General features: G+C 45.9%; 2 protein-coding genes across 3 annotated transcripts in view; both read right to left on the reverse strand.

The window, feature by feature from the left end:
• CLPB (ClpB family mitochondrial disaggregase) overlaps positions 1-17,734 on the reverse strand; it is a 144,568-nt gene that overhangs the window by 114,897 nt on the left and 11,937 nt on the right. The gene's annotated exons all lie outside the window — the stretch shown is intronic.
• On the reverse strand, positions 386-1,305 carry LOC308351890 (small nuclear ribonucleoprotein F-like; the record flags this gene model as incomplete). The annotated part of the gene is made up of 2 exons (XM_080817852.1): positions 386-774; positions 1,270-1,305. The coding sequence occupies 2 exons, from the start codon at positions 1,303-1,305 to the stop codon at positions 394-396; spliced, it is 417 nt and encodes a 138-aa protein (XP_080673978.1). The 3' UTR covers positions 386-393.

Genomic DNA, 17,734 nt, shown 5'->3' on the forward strand with positions numbered 1-17,734 from the left:
GCTTCCTTGGCTCATCCAGTCCACAGATCTCTTTTCCGTCCTTAGAATTCCCCTATGATCAGCACTGAATGCCCAATGACACTGGTTATCTAGGTAGTTCCCAGTTTACAAAAGGATCACATCCTCAGGTTTCTCTGCATGGTGGCTGTTTGGAAACTGAAAATCTTGAAGCCAAGGACAGATGGGAAGAGTATTAGAAATGCTGGATTAGGTTTCTAGGAAAGTCCACATGAGCCTATTTGATTCTCTAGGTCAGTGCCTAGCACATAGTAGGAGTTCAAGCGTTGCTCGATAAACTAACAAAAACAAGGCTTTATTTTTTAATTTTTTTTTTGGAAAAAAAATGTTTTATTGTCTAGAAATATATATAAAAAAACTTCCCCACAAAAGATGCTATTCTCTCATTTCCCCATCTTCTTCTTCTTCTTCAACACCCCTGATATAAAGGACATTATTACACCTTATTAAAACTTCACCCAAATGTCCAGACAATGCTCCATCTATGTATTCTTCTGTGTTTGCAAGCTGCATGTTCATATAGCCATCTACAGATACCAGGTAGCCTTTGTATTCCATTCCCCACTTAAGTTTCACCATTACTGGCTTTCCTGTTAATCCATTCAGGAAAGGTTTGGGATTGAGAGGCAACTCATCGCGACTACAAGCAAATGTTGCAGGTAACTCGCCGCCGACCCAGGTGTCTGTCCCTCGTGACTGGAGTAGCTCCCGCCGGGCGCGAATCAAAAACAAGGCTTTAAATATATCACTAAAATCCTGGGGGGCGCCTGGGTGGTTCAGTGGGTTAAAGCCTCTGCCTTCCGCTCAGGTCATGATCCCAGGGTCCTGGGATCAAGCCCCGCATCGGGCTCTCTGCTTAGCAGGGAGCCTGCTTCCTCCTCTCACTCTCTCTGCCTGCCTCTCTACCTACTTGTGATCTCTGTCAAATTTAAAAAAAAAAAAAAAATTCCTAAATTCTGGGTTCTGGGAACAGAGGGCCCTACAATGTGGGGGTGGACATAGAGAAGGGGAATAAACAGAACCAACTCTTACTGAACATCTACTGTAAGCAGGAAGTGCCTTCACAACTTGACACATGCTCTCATTTACTCTTCACACAAGCTTAAGGAATTGATGTTAACCTCTTTTCATGGATGAGGTGACAGGCTCAGTGAGGTGAAATGTCTCGCTGAAGGTCACAAAGCCAGCTAAGGGGCAATCAGTGATTGAAGTTCAGGTTGATAATGCCTCTATAGCCAGAATCCCTGTCACCTCACCGCCCTTCCCCCAGACTCGGCCTCGCTCCATGGATCGTGGAAGTCAAGAGACTCAACTGACTTTAGCCAGTCATGGTATGTGCTTGGTCCTGTGCTAAATTCTGGGTCGGGGTGAGAAGACAGGGGGTCTGCCCTAGGAGCAAATGATTTAGTTGTGGAGTTGGGAGGGGTGAATGGGGGGAGACTAAGGATAGTAGGAAATCAAAGCCTGGAGTGTGTGGTTTCCCACCAGAAGTGCCACAGGAGGCCAGGAGAGTTCGAGACCAAAAGCCAAGAGCGATTCACTAACAAGGCAGGATCTGCTTATGAGGAATAGTGGAGGGTGTCTGGGGAACTGGGAGGCCACTGACTCTTCAGTGGGTTCCAAATGAAAGGCACCATCAGAGAGTCTGGAGGCGGGGTTGAGTCCTAGCTCCATTCTTGTGTCACAATGTGCAGTAACTGCTCATCTGGACCAAGCCAAATAAAAGCTCAGTGCAGGCTGAAGCAAGCAGGTGATGAAGGCTTGGGAGGAAGAGCCAGAGCATGTAGGATTCACCTGGCATGTGCTGACGCAGGGAGGGAACAGGCACTGTCGGAGTGCAGGGAGAGACTGGCTAGCAAGCACATAAGCATGCATGGGAGGAGCTCTGTGAATGGGGGAGCACAGGGTCCAGGTGCACACCCAGGGAACCTAACCGAGGCTCAGTGAGCCAGAAGTCCTCCCTGAGGAGGTCATGCCAGAGAGCTAGCCAGTCAAATGGGGTTGAGGGAGGGGAAGGAGTATATCAGGCAGAAGTAAAGCCTCTCGCCCAGAGTAGAAGGCAGCATGACTGTGCCCAAAATGTGAGGGAGGGTTGTCAAGAGAGGAGGTGAGGAAATCCTCATCTCTCCCCTCTAATTTGGAGGATTTCTTCTAGTGAAACTCCTAGGCTTCTTTGCCACACACAGTTACGCTTCTTTTTGCAGAAACAACTTTTTTTTTTTTTTAAGATTTTATTTATTTATTTGACAGAGACACAGTGAGAGAGGGAACACATAGAGGGGGAGTGGGAGAGGGAGAAGCAGGCTTCCTACCAAGCAGGGAGCCTGATGCAGGGCTCAATCCCAGGACCCTGGGATCATGACCCAAGCCAAAGGCAGACGCTAAATGACTGAGCCACCCAGGCACCCCCAGAAGCAATTTCTATGCACAAGAATATTAAAGTGACTAAGAGCCCTATGAGACAAAAACAAAAAAACAAAAAAACTCTTTTTGTACAAAACCTCCTTAATTTACAAAACCTTCCCTGGTTTAGCAGGGGCTGTGCAAAGCGCATGGGTCAGAAAGCTTAAGAGCCTGGAGTTCTGATCCTGTGATTCTGATCAGATGGCCTCACTTCTCTGGTACTCAGTCCACGAGGCTAGAAAATCAGGACTAGCTAAGGCAAAACAAAGAGGTTTCTGAAGGAAAAGACACAAAGTGTGCCTTGAAGAACAAGAACAATTTAGAGGCAAGGGAGGAAGTTCATGCCGGTCCAGACAAAAGTAACAAGACAGAAGCAGAGAAGCAATGGGAAGGCAGATTCAGAGATATAAATGGATTCAGGCAGATCCATCCAGGTGACAGCTCACAGCAGAGAAACAGGCAGCTGCCAAGGTATGCAGGGCCTACAACAGGACCTCTAAAGCCAAGCTACCAAGGTGGTGGACATAAACCTTTTTGAGCCACAGGCTTTAAGCTGATGACTCTCTCCAGAAAAGTTCATAGGAACACACATACCCATAGAAGAATTTTTCCTTTTTTTTGTCTTCCTTCCTTCCTTCCCCCTTTCTTTTTACAATGTCCACGAGTTCACAGCTCTTCATGAACTCGGTACAGATCTTAGGTTAAAAACCCAGTCTAAAGGGTTGACAAATGCCTGGCATACATGCTACTCTCCTGCACTCCTACACTGAAGTCAGAATCATGACTCCTGGCAGCTCTGTCCTGTGGAGCCTTTGAAAAAGCCTTAGAATCCTCCTCAACACTCGTTCCAATCAGCCATCATTTTAATCAACTAAAGCTGGCAACAGAGAGGAAACCTCTTTGGCGTTCCTTAGACTCTCACCACAGGCAGAGGGGTTGTCACCGAAGGTTTTGGGCAAAAGAAATTATAAAATTAACCTGATAGCTTAAGCAAGCTAAGTCTGAAAGGAAAGAGTAGAAAGCGGGGGCAAGAAGACAGTTTGGGGGCTGCTGTAATAGGAGACCAAAGGAGATGAGCCAGAGAAGGAAAATGAGAAAGCAGGACACAGCCAGGAGAAACTCAGTGCAGTAAGAATCCCTCCTGTCTCCAGTGGGTCAGGGACCCATGTTCCCCTGCCTGAGTCCTGAGAGTTCTGGAAGCAGCTCTGCTCTGGAAGCAGGACGGAAGAAGGGGTGGAGATGTCCCTTGAGGGCCAAGTATAGTGTAATGAAAAGGATGAATAAAGGACTTCGGAATAAACTAGACCCGGATTCAAATTCTTGTCCAGCTAGATAATCCTGGGCAAATCAATTCTCTGAGTCTCAGTTTTCTTACCTATCAAATAGGGGCACTAATCTCTACTTTGCTGGGATCCCAGCCCAGTACCTGGAGTATAGCCGGAGTTCAGTACAGGGTGACTTCTGCCTGCCAGCTTACCCTACTTCCCCCCCGCCTCGATGGACCAACATGTTCTAGTCTGAAGCTGGCGGCAGTAGGTTGGCCAATACCCAGGGATTCTGAGACAGGGACACACAGGATGACCTGGATAATTCAGCCAGCCTGGCTCCAGGCACTCCTCTATTCATCTATTCAACAAACATGTGTACACACCTACTTTGTGCCCAGCTGCATGCTGGTTCCTGAGGAGGACACAAGACAGAGGTTCTTGCTTTCCAGAACCTGAACCAAGCAGGATTTTTTTCTTTTTATACACATATACACATATGCATTTCTGTTTATTATCTCTTTTCACAAGAAATTGCATTTTAAGATAAACTCGTACTGCTAGGTATACAATAATTCAATTTTTAGGAATTGCTATATAGTTCTCCATGGCACATCCACCAGATTTTTCCCTCTCTGCTGATACCCACTCAGGAAGCCTCCATGTCCCAGCCACCAAAAGTGATGCTCAAAGAACGTCTTACATGTGGCCTCTTGGACGGGTTTCTCTGGGGCATGCATTTGCAGTGGGATCCCTGGGTTTCAGTTACTTGGTTTGATGCCACTGTGCCAGGGTCCTCTCCCAGACAGCTGCTCCATCTACCTTCCCACCAGCAGGACAGGGATGTTCCTGTGTACTGCTCTCCCTACCAACACTGGGCAGTTGCCAGCTTCCTATTGACTGCAAGCCCCACAGGTCTAAAGGAATCTCATGTTATTGTCTTAGCTTGCGTCTCTGATTAGCAACAATTTTGAGCTACTTGTTACACGCCCATTAGCAATTTGGGATTTTCCTTTTCCATACAATGCAGGGTTTTCTTTTAACAGGAGGACTGCTGGGAAAAAGGGCGTCTCCAAACTTTCGATCCTGCCAATGACCAGAGCTGAAGGAGCACAGAGCAGGCAGAGTAGTCAGGGCTGCCGCCGCCTCCTCTAACACGCTGGGGAAGGTATTTCATCCTGAGCTTCAGCCTCCTCATGGGTCCACGTGGGCTTCAAGAGGGGACACAGAAACCTGAGGGAAAGGGTACCACCAACCTGAAGCGTCACTTCTAGGAGGCAAATCTCAGTGCTCTTCAGCGACACTGCAGGGTTTGAGCCCTGCCCAGCATCCTGACTGAGAGTTGTTCTTTGCAGCCTCCTGGGCCTCCGGTGTAATGGAAAAAGCAATGACCCTGGAGTCCAAGGGCTGGGGTTCAGATTCTGGCTCTGTCGCTTACTAGCTGGGATGTGGGGGATATTAATCTCTACTGTGCAAGGTATTGTAAGGATTAAAAGTGTCACCACACAGTAGCACTCCATAGAGTGGCGGCACTTGTCAAATCAAGGGAGGAGGGAGGACCAGAACCAACACGACAAAGCACCACAAGCAAAGCCAACTACAACTTTTCCTCCTTCAGAGCTGGGTGGGGCCCCTCCCCCACCTCCCTTCCGTACAGAGCAGCCCTCAAAGTTAGCATTTCACACACACAGGTCTCCTCCACTTCATTTCGTTGCTTTGCAAGTGAATGCCCAGTGGGCAGTCATTTCAAAGTAGCGGGCCAGCTGGGCTTGCGAGTGGCTGCCTGCTGAGAGTGGCTGAAAGGGCCTCTGAGGCCTGAGAAAGCCACCCCTGCTCTCCCCTGTGATTTTCACCAACAGACAAAATGCTGCAAGTGAATTAATCTCTTTTAAAAAGAGCAATGCTTGTGACAGAGCATGGTGTCTCTGAAAAGGTTAGGATTCCATCATCCCTGAGATGATGAGTGGAATGCTTAATGCGGGTTGCCACTCAAGGCAGAGCAGCCTGTGTCCAGGGGCTGGGCATTGCAGGCCTTTCTGGGCTCCCTGCAGACTTGGAGAAGACCCTTCCCTAATGAACTAGTTCTCCTGCCTGGCAGGGCAGTAGTGGGTGACACTCACTGGGGGTGGTCCAGGGCAGTGGACAAGGAGAAGGTCACACTAGCAGTCAGGAGTTGAAGCCCAGCTCTTGCACAGATCTCAGGCAGTAGTGGGGGGCAGGGGAAGAAGCAGGATGGATCTGGCACATGCAGGCTCTGGCACTTACTGGGTGGGCAGGAATGGATGAATGAATGACCTAGCCTCTCTGAACTTCACTTGGTCCCTTCATCTGAGTAACAGCTCATGCTCTCTGAGCCTGTTTCCACATCTGTTAAAAATGGAGAGAACCCCAGCAGCCCTACCCTGTAAGTCACACGGGGGTACCATGAAGCAACAATGAGACAAAATATAGAAAAATACCAGCCATGCAATAAAGCACTGGACAAACAGAAGAGCCTGTGCTATTATTATTTCCAATTAGTACCTACCCCATTTTAAGGAAGGAACAGTAAAGGAGATTATATGTGAAAGGTGTACACAGAACTTGGACCATATGTGCTCAAAATTTGCTGTGGATTGATAAATAAACAGTCTCAAATCCCCAGGCAAGGGCAGTGGTAGAATAAGGGTACCCTAGCCCAAGACCTGAGATTTCCATAGGAGACTAACACATCAAGGCGGGGGGTGGGGGAGTACGACACAAAGCTGCTGTGATCAGGGATCCAGGAGGGTTCTGAAGGCTGGGGACCAAAAACAAAACAATTAATGGAAAAGAGGATGAGAGGGTCAAACTTTCCCTTCCTGCTGTGAGTGCTTCTGCATTCTTTTAAATTTTATTTATTTATTATTTGTAGCAATGAATATACTATTGCTTTTTTAAGCAAAACTTTCTTAGGGGGGAAAAAACCCTTCCCCTTTCTTTCTGCAAGAAGCCTGTGCTAACCTGTATCAACACTTAGCAGTTTCCTTGTGTCCCTCACCCCCCAGTGAGTGTGGCCCTCCAGACTCCTCACTCCCTGCACTGGCATCACCGCCACACGTGGACTGAATGAGTACATGTCTACAGCACATCCCTACACACTCACCAATACCTCAGTCTTGTGTTGGAAGTTACCTGTTCTGTACTGGTGGGCCTGTCTTTTTCAAAGAACTTGGGCTCCTGTGTATATGTGGGAAAGTGTGGGTGTAGCTTCTCAGGTTCAGGGCTGGGGACACTTAAGATGCAGGCCTGGAGCTGGAGGCCATGGATTCTAGTCACAGCTCTCTCGGTAACTAGCTGTGTGATCCAGATCTGTCTCTCTGCGCCTGCCTTTCTCGTGGTAAAATAACAGAAAAATGATTTCTTAAGTCCCTCCCAGTTCTAAAATCTCAGGATTCTAAATACATATAACATCAAAATTTGAGAAGTGGATTCCTAACAGATACAGGCATTAGCAAGACTTTCAAAGAAAAGACAAGTCCCCCCGCTGCTGTCTGTAGGAGGGAGAGTCCCAGGCAGGGATATGGGAGTTTTGAGTTATTCTGGCTAACCAGCTCTTCCACTCAGGGGAGGGAGGTACCACTTGATTTTTCTTCCTCTTTCTTTATGACCAATCAATACAAAGCGGCCACTGAACTTCAATCGTGTATTGTTCCAACTGATTTCCGGATCCTTTGCATTAACTGGCTCTCAGCTGCAGCTGGGGAGGGGGCTGCAGGGTAGGGAGGCCTGGCCCACCTGCATCGGAGGCCTGGAAGCAGTGAGCCATGCAGACTCAATCATGATCACTATCTGGGCAACAGGGCTCTGGCTGGAGCCTCGCAGAAGGTCCTGTTTACAGTAATAACAGCACCAGGCCAGCCTGTCTGAGCAGAAGCAAGGCGCCTGGGGCTAGAATCCACACACACAGCCTCCATCTGTGCCTTATCTACCCAGTCAGCCAAGGCTGAGAGGGGCAGGGCAAGGAAGGAAGGAGGTTGCTCTCAGAGCCCAGCTCAGGCCAGCGGACTTCAGGCAGGCTCCTAGTGCTCTAACCCCACAAACGCAAGGCCTCTCTGGCATCTTCTGCATTTGCTACTTGAACTAAGCATTCTCCTTCAAGGCCCCTCTTGGGACCCGTCCTCAAGGAAGCTCTCGAGATGCTCTTCTTACTAGGGAGATGGCCCACTCCAGCAATGCCATACCAGAACTGCTCCAAAGGGAAGCTGGTGAGCAGTGAGGGAGAAGAAAGATGGGCATTTATGCAGCCTGCAAGCTTCATAACTAGTTATTTCCTATCATATAGGTTTTAAATTCCTAGATGTAAAGAATGATCTGCAAAGATCAATCAGTCCAGTCCTTTCTTCTATATACATACAAACATGGAGGTTCACAAAGCATCAGCCTTCAACTACACTAATTTGGATATGAGCCTGTATCTGTCTCTTCCAGGCTGTGTTACTGTGGCAGGTTATGCTGACCTCTCTGAACCTCAGTCACCTAACCTTATCAGCCTATCAGACCTACCTAACAAGGGTGCTGAGCTTGACCAAAAGAAATAGCGTATGTCAAGCACTTATATTTTGCAAAAGTTAATTGTCATTACCACAAGTGTTCTACTTGTTCATAAGTACACAGCAGAGGAGCTGTATCAGACCCTCACTGAATATTGCTGGATTAAACAGAATGAAGTCCAATGCTGGGTGACCATTCTTTGTCCCATCTCTCATAGTTTCTAGCAAGAACTTGACACACATGAAAGTGCAGAGATTATTTTTTTAAACTTTATTTTAAAATGATGTCAAGCATACAGTGCAGTTATAAAAATAGCACAAAAAACCTCAGCCTCTGTCCTTCATTCAGATTCTTGTTACGTTTGCCTCTTGTGCTTAACCACTCCTTTTCTCTATTTTTTCCTGGACCATGTGAGAGTTAGTTTCAAACATTATGACCCTTTACTCCTAAATACTTAGCACATATTTCCTAGGATGAGGTTAATCTCTTACATAACCACTAACCAGCAATGATCAAATTTGGGACACTTAACATTGGTAAAATATTTTTATCTAATATTGAAATTTCATCAACTACCCCAATAATATCCTTTATAGCAATTTTCCCTGTAAAACAGATATAAGCCAGGATCAATGTTAGAATCAGACATTGCATGTGTCTTCAGTTTCCTTTCACCTAGAACAGTTGCTCAGGCTTTCTTTGATTTCCATAATTCTAACACTTCTGTAGAGTAAGGCTAGTTTGTTTGTAGAATGTCCTTCAGTTTGGATAACGATTTTTTGAGGAACCCATCTCCTATTATTCACCCATTCATTCCACAAACTTTTCATGAGACTGTAATTATTATAGGATTCTGAGCAGGATAAGTTCCAGTGTCCTTGCCTTCAAGGCACTCACTGTTCAGCTCCACACCTGACAAACAGCTAAAATATAAGAGAGGACCCTGGAGAAGGTACCATGCGAGTGTAGGTCAGAGCAACAGAACCACAGGGACAACTTTCTGGAGGCAGAGGCATGAGTTGTGCCAGAAACCCAATTCCCCTAATGACCTCCTACGGTCCTCCTGAGGAAATCTCTGTTTCCCCAAGCAGTGTGTCCCGGGGCTGGGATGCAATAAAACATGAAAAGCAACAATACAAGGCTAGAAAGGGGAGGGATCGGCCCAGGGCACCCTTGTCTGGGTACCACTGCCCAGGGCTATATGCTCTGTCCCCAGCTGCCCTGGCAACTTGGTGACAAGAAGGAAAGCCCTGTCTAGGCAGCTCAAGTGTGGGGAAGGGCCATGGGCGCCACCTACTGGCACCGCAGCAGGACTCTAGGCTGCTACGGAGGGCAGCTGGGCAGCTGGGCAGCTGGCTGGGTTTCCAGAAAGCTTGTCATATGTGGTATGGCAGTGAGACATAGAAGTGGCTCAGACTTCCCAAACAGGGTTGGCACTTGAACCACCATTGCCAAGGTCCAGAACCGCATGAGCTTTTCAGTTAAAGACGACTGTGCAAAATACCCGGCCTCCTAGGGGCGCCTGGGTGGCTCAGTGGGTTAAAGTCTCTGCCTTCGGCTCAGGTCATGATCCCAGGGTCCTGGGATCGAGCCCCGCATCGGGCTCTCTGCTTGGCAGGGAGTCTGCTCCCTCCTCTCTCTCTCTCTGCCTACTTGTGAACTCTGTCTGTCAAATAAATAAATAAAATCTTAAAAAAAGAAAAATACCTGGCCTCTTAGACAAGTGGCGGCAAAGATCAGTTTCATTCCAGTAACAAAACTTAAGTAGCACCTTCTTCAGGCCAGGCTCTGTGCTGGGCACTAAGGGTCCAGAGATGAAACAGACATGGACCTTGCCTACAAGGAGCTCCCAGTCTGAACTGGGGTTGGGGAAACAGGACAAGCCCACAAACGAGCGCTTTAAGTATCACGGTGCTCTGAGAACTCTTTCTAAGGGCCAGTGAGCACGCAGCATACTTGGCTCTATGTGTGGTGGTGAGCTCTTGAATGGTGGAGTCAAAAGAACTCACACTTCTTGAGCGGCCTACTATGTATCAGGCACCTGGCATTTATAATTTCATCTGATCTTGTAACTAGTTAAAAACTTGCTTAAGGTGACTGGCCAGGGGTACCTGGGTGGCTCAATTGATTAAGCAACTACCTTTGGCTCAGGTCATGGTCCCGGAGTCCCGGGATAGCGTCCTGCATCAGGCTCCTGGCTCTGTGGGGAGTCTACTTCTCCCTCTGAAATTCTTTTTTTTTTTTTTTTAAAGATTTTATTTTTTTTTTTATTTATTTGACAGACAGAAATCACAAGTAGGCAGAGAGGCAGGCAGAGAGAGGAGGAAGCAGGCTCCCTGCTGAGCAGAGAGCCCGATGCGGGGCTCGATCCCAGGACCCTGGGATCATGACCTGAGCCGAAGGCAGAGGCTTTAACCCGCTGAGCCACCCAGGCGCCCCTCCCTCTGAAATTCTTCCCTCTCGTACTCTTTTTCTCTCGAATAAATAAATAAAATCTTTAAAAAAAAAGAAAAGAAAAGAAAAGAAAAAACGGGGGCGCCTGGGTGGCTCAGTGGGTTAAGCCTCTGCCTTCAGCTCAGGTCATGATCTCAGGGTCCTGGGATCGAGCCCCGCATTGGGCTCTCTGCTCAGCGGGAAGCCTGCTTCCTTTTCTCTCTCTGCCTGCCTCTCTGCCTACTTGTGATCTCTGTCTGTCAAATAAATAAAATTAAAAAATCTTAAAAAAAAAAAAAAAAGGTGACTGGCAAGTAAGTGGCAGCTTGGGACTGGGACCCATGCTCTCTCTGCTGAACCACACTGTCTTCGGGGCACATATCCCATTTTTTCACCCTTGTTTCCCACATTTAACCTGGGGCCAGCACACCACAGGAATCTGATGGGACTAATCGACAAAAAATGATAAAGAAGGAAGAGACTTAAGTAGAAAGGAAGGATCTGAGGGATGGAAATACTCTGATTAGTTCTGCTTTCTAGAACCTTCTCTCCTAGAAGAGATCCTCTTCTCCTAGACTCAAGATGAGACAGGCCAATCCATCCCTCTTCTTCCTCACGGTAGTCTCTGCACTAGCTCCACAACTTTAATACTCAAACACCAATACGATGCATTAAAGTGCTCTTGCCTTTACGTTAAAACAAGCTTGGCAAACAACACCAATCAAAACGTTGAAGAAGCACAGGAAGGCGTGGTTCTCAGCAGACTGGGCTGACTGCAAGCTTATCTAGGAATCTAGGAGTGCCATGCAGCTGCCAAAAAACCTAGTGCAAATTCAGGCCATATTAATAGAAGCGTAAAATCTGTAACAAAGGGGATGACTGCTCTGCTCCTCACAACTGTGGTCATGCCACAGTTCAAAAATGGCACCAAAATCTGGGGGCCATTTCATTAGGAAATGACTAGGATGGGGAGAAGACTTGAAAGCACAGTTTAGGGAACTAAGTCTTATTTAGCTTGGGGTTCTGTCTCCTAATATTTAAATGTCTGAAACAGGAAAAGGAAGCTGTGTAGTCGTAGAGGACAGAGCAGGGGCTAAAAGGGGCAGCTGCAGAGGAAGCTAATGCATAATGACAGCCCACTACATGTCAAGTGCAAGGCCAGCACTTTTACACATATCACTTCAGAATGCACTATAAGATAAAATGTTTTTCTAATTACAAAGTGCCATTGCTTACATTACTCCAAAAGTCCAGAAAGTCTTGTATCCAAATACGACCTATCTCTAGGCCCAGAATAAACACCACCTTGTCTATGAAGCCTTAACTTGTCTTACATACTAATTATAATTCTCTTACCAGACTGCAAGTTCTTGAAAGGCAAAGGTCACCATGATACATGTTTATGCTCCTCCTCAATGCCAAATAGGGCATAATGCTTACAATGGACCTTAAGAATAAATGCCAAGAAAAAAAAAGAATAAATAAATGCCAAAGAATATATACAAATGGCCAGTAAGTACATGAAAAGCAGCTCGGTGGATGGATCATTAGCCATCAGGGAAATGCAAATCAAAACTACAGTGGAATATCACTTCACACATACTAGGATGGTGATAATAAAAAAGACAGATAATAACAAGTATTGGCAAAGACTGGAGAAATCAGAATGCTCATTCTCTGCTGATAAGAAGTAAAATGGTAGAGCCACTTTGGAAAACAGTCTGGTAGCTCCTTAAAATGTTAAACATAGAGTTACCATATGACCCAGCAGTTCCATTCCTAGAAATCTTCCCAATAGATATGAAAACAAACATTCACATAAAAATTTATATATGAATGTTCAGAACAAAACTACTCACATTAGTCAAAAAGTAAAAATATAAATGTCCATCAATTGATGAAAGGATAAATAAAATGTGATATATCTATACATGGAATATTATTCAGCCATAAAAAGGAACGAAGTACTGATACGTGCTACAACATGGATGAATCAAGAAAACGTAATGCTAAGTGAAAGAGGCCAGCCACAAAAGACCACACTGTCTGATTTCATTAATATGAAATGTCCAGATAGGCAAATCCATGGAGACAGAAAGTAGATTAGTAGTTTCCAAGGTCTGGCGGGAAGGGAGAACAGGGAGTGACTGCTAATGAGACTAGGGTCTTTTTTGGGGTGAGGGAGTGATGAAAATGTTCTGGAATGAGATAGTGGTGATCGTCACATAATTTTGTATATGTGCTGCCGAAGCGAGCACTGTCACATAATTTTGTAAATCTACCAAAAACCACTGTACCCTTTAAAGGGGTGAATTTTATGGTATATGAATTATATCTCAAAAAGAAAAAGAAAAGAATGAATGAATGAATGGTTATTCAATCAGAGTCTGCTTATTCTTCGGGAGGCAGAGAGGGCTTCATACCTAGAGAAGTTCAACTGAGGGTGGACTGTTCCCCAGCAAAAACCTTTTTTGGTGGTGGTGGGGTGGGGGGGGGGGTGTTAAGAAAAGCTAAACAGGGACCTGAATACTGAAGAGTAAGTGAGGCCAGAGACCAAAGTGCCTTGGATCCTGTCTACCCGTGCAGGGGCTGTAACTAAGTGTCACCTGCCCTGGAAAGGATCCTGGCCTGCCTGCTGGACTATGAACCCCTGGGAATTCAGAGGCCTCCCCCAATTGTTTGTGCTTTACACCCTGTCCCTGCTCACTATCCAACTGTAAAAGCTGGTCAAACACACAGACTTCATGGGAGGCCTTGGTGCTATCCCCCCCAAACAAAAGGGCATTGAGATGGAAGCCTCAGCTCAACCTCAGAGAGGATTCTTAGGAAGCCTTCCTGGGCCTCCCATCCACATGAATGGAGGGCCCGGAGCCCAGCCAGCCTGCCCAGCTGCTGTACCCTCCTGCTGGGCAGCCTCTGGAGAATAAACAGGGTTTCATTCGACCCATCAATCAGCCAGTCGGACTCTATCTGTACTGTGTGCCTTGGAGTGTCCAGCCAGCCTTGTGTGGAGTCAGGAGGAGGTGCCATCCACCTTGCTGTGACGGCACAGCCTAGGTGAGGAGACATGGGCATGAGAGGCAAGGAGGCTAAAACCCTACGTGATACTGTATGGCGCAGACTTTAAGGCCATGGGAATGTGATATGAAAGCTCACCGCGGGCTAGAACAAGTAGTGAACTGCACTGAGAAAAGCACACGCTTTGGGTCTCAGCTTAAATCACAGCTCCACTATTTACTAGCTGTGAGGTAGTGAGTGTGAAATTTAAGCCTCAAGTTTTCTCATCTGGAAAATGGATATAACACCATCTGTTCTGCAACACTGTAGCAAGAAAGGAAAATAATACATATACAGTATCTAGTACTCTGCCTCAGACAGAGTGGATATTTAATAAAAGACAGCTATTATTACCAGTGAGGGAGAGCTTTCTAGAAGAGGAAGGGGTTGAGGTGGGCGATGAAGCACGAATTAGAGATCCTAGAGAGAAGGACTGGTTGAGCTGAAAGCACTGCAAAGGCTTCCAGGTAGAAGGAGTAAGCTGCATGTTTGGGACAGTGAGAAGCCATGTCTGACTGGAATGGGGTTCTCGGGATGGAAGGCAAGGCCAGGCTTGCCTGGTGGGAGTGCAGGGAAGTGAGGGGCAGGGGGAAGGGTGTTGGTGAAGAGCAGAGGGAAGGAGAGAAAGTTCTTCAGGAACCTTGTAGATTCCCAAAAAGGCAGACAGAAGTGGTTCTCCCTCTAGCTAAAAAACACTTCCTGAACAGGAAAAGGGACCCTGGAAGAGTGCTGAGGAAACCATGACCACAGCAAGCCTCTCTCTGCCTCGGGCTCCTCATCTGTACAATGAAGTGGTATGCCACTTCCAAGTGGACGACTTTGGAAATTACTCAAGTAATCCTCATTCTTGTTTCACCATCTGTGAAATGGGGCTATTATTAGTTGCACAGTTGTGAGGATTTAGTGATTAGAGACTCACATAATACCTGCCTCAAAAAAGGTATTCAATAAACACCAGCTACTATCAGTAGTATTTAACAGTATTATTAAAGTATTATTTTGTAATATTTTATAGCACAAACCAATATATATAAAAATTATATGCACAAAAATTTTCTATTAAAAAGTAATATCCCATAAAAAGTAAATAAAATTCTTAATATATGTTAAGTTCTTAAAAAAAAAAAAGGAGTAAAACTAAGCATGATAGCCTGTGTAGTTTTTTGCCCCACTTACTATTTATTTACCTTGGCTTTGTTAGTCTGGAAGGTTTCTGAATGCTCACACTAAAAGCTTAAGAAACATGTACAGGGTAACAACTGAATATTCAGTAAATTCTATCCATTACCTTATTTACCGGGCAGTGTAATTAACAACACTTAGTAACAAAACGTACTATATACAGAGCATTCAGTATGTGCTAGGCATAGCACTAAGCAGCTTCTCTCATTTAATTTTCTCATTTACTACTTACAGCAAAGGTGTGAGGTAGGTCAATCATTATCTCACTTTGCAGAGGAAGAATCTAAGGCCAGAAGAGGTTAGGCACCTTTCCCAAGGCCACAGAGCTGACAAATGACACAGTTGGAATTCAACCCTTGTTTTCTCAGACTCACAGCTGGGAATCAAATCTTGCTTTCTCAGACTCCAAAGTCCTTACCACTGGGATTCCTGCCAGTGATATGAGAGCCTCTGACAGACCCACTGACTGAGTCAGAGGGGAGAACCACTTACTGCCTTAAGAGTCTGGACCTGGGACTTCTGATCAAAAGGAGGAAAGGGAAGGAACTAGGAGTAAAAGAGCCTCAAAAATCAAGTGATATTAAAAAAACAAGTGAGTTTTTCTGAGAAAGCTTTCAAACAGGGCAGGGACATAGCAGGAACTGTGAGGCAAGAGGCAAAAGTGAATATCGTAAGCCCAGCGACATATTTAGCTTGACTACTTTCAGTATTCTTGGACTTTTCTCCCTCAGTTTCCAGGAAAGTCCCTTGGGAAAAAATCCAACTGGTTCTAGCCATGCTGATAGGATTTGTGTTATGGTCATAACTGAGCTGGGATTTTCAAGAAGCAGCACTTGGGCCACAGCAATAATGCTGGGGAAACAGAGCCTGACCGCCCCTGCTACGGGACCCTGGAGCACTGCAGTTTTGTGACCTACCCTGCCTCGGTGGCTGGATCAGTGCCAAAGAAGATCCTGGCACACACAGGCTGGTAACAGACTGGCTCCTGACATTTCTTAGCCATCAGAAAGGTTGTCAATCCCGTCAACCCAACTACCCCGCTGGCACCACCGATCGGTTACCATTGCTGTTAGAATGAAGACAAAGCTCCTCACTATGTCCTCTAATGCTTACTCTAGCTCCCCCGGCTGCAGGTCCCTGCCCTTTTTAGTCCTTGACACTTGTCACCACTCCTCCTTCCACTGGGTCTTTGTAAATGAAAGTTCCTTCTGCCAGGAAAGCTCTTCTGCCCTTCTTCACCTAGGTTAACTCCTCACCAGAGTTCAAGCTTCCTCTGGGAAGCTTTCCTTCACCAGAAGAAATTCACTAGGGGCTCTAGGATTCTCTTTACCTTCCCTTGCAGCACCTGTCACAGCTGTAATTTTTCTTTCTCTCTTTCTGTAATTTTATATTTGCACAATCAACATCTGAGTAGGCTTTAAGCTCTGCGTAAGTATTTTTGGCTTACCACCAATCCATCAGGGCCTAGCAAAGTGTCAGCACATAGCAGACACTATTTGTTGAATGAATAAAGGAGGTAATTCTCCATTTTTATATTATTTTTTCAAAAGGAGGTCAGTTCTCTGTTTACAGGTTTATTATAACTGCAATTAACTATTAACATTTGCCTAACTCTTTACCATTTACAAAACACTTATGCGATACTCAGTAAGTGCTTTTATTTTTCATTAAGTACTTGTTAACCAGCACATGAATGGTGATGAACAACTGCAATGCTCTGCCATCTATATAACTCACAGTTAAGGGACCAAGGCCACACAGACAAGAAGCAGTAGGGCAACACTGAAAGGCTCCATCCCAGGGTTGGGCTCCCTCTCAGGGACATCCCACCTCCCTACATGCCACCCCCATAGGCCTTAGCTGTTCTCTGCTTCTGCACCTGGCCAACCCCTGACTCTGCTGGGCTTCTGTGCAGCTGACTGTCTGCTTCCACAACTCACCTAACTATGAATTTCAGAAAAAGCTGCCAATCTAGTCTTCCCCAACTACCTTCTATCACCAGGGAGCAAGTAAGCAGAGACCCAGTCACACACCTCTGCAGAACTGCTTACCTGGTGCTTCAGCATGAGATCTGGGCCTTTTCCAAAGGGACTTGGTTTTCTCTGCAGAGCTAAACACTGGGAACTGTATTTCAAAGTTCTTAGTGGGGCCCGCATTAACATGATTTGGAGACTAACATTAATATGATTTGGAAACTAAGACTCAAAGAGGGAAGTTCTGTGACTTATTATGGGTCCCAGAGCCAGTCTGAAGAGGAACCCAGATTGGCTCATTCTAAAAATCTTGTATTCTTTCTGTAATATTCCACTGCCCTCTGACATCCCAGTATTCAAAAAGTCCATGGGTGTTACACCCCAGCACTCAAAAACCAGTGTGATGATCTTAAGGAACTCTCATAAGCATCAAGTTAGAAGTGTGATGCCAGTTAGGCCTTGACCTTTGGTCTAGAATAAAATTTGTTTCAATCAACTGTAAACCACAAGGACACTTAAATATTTACTGGTTAAGAGAGCTGGATGTTTGGTTGCTCTGATGCCATCATTAATATCTTCCCATCCAGCCCAAATGATACAACAATCAATAAACAGACGGCCTCTCTGAGGACCTGAGACAGCCAAATGTATTTACCAGCCAGGGTTTTTGTTAATTAGATAAAATCCCTGGATCAATGTGCAGAACATTTACCTATGCTGTAGCTGAGCACATTCTAGACACCTTAGTCCTGGCATAGGGACAGCAAGTGCCTCGAGCCCCAAGCTGGGGCATCCAGGGACAAGAACCAAACCAAGCAATCGATGTAAAGCTAGAACAAATGTGTTTAACTCTCAACAAAATCTAACCCTTTCTTCTTTCCTGAACTGTAA

The sequence above is a fragment of the Martes martes genome (genome assembly GCF_963455335.1).
Source record: "Martes martes genome assembly, chromosome: 10".
NCBI classification, from domain to species: Eukaryota; Metazoa; Chordata; class Mammalia; order Carnivora; family Mustelidae; genus Martes; species Martes martes.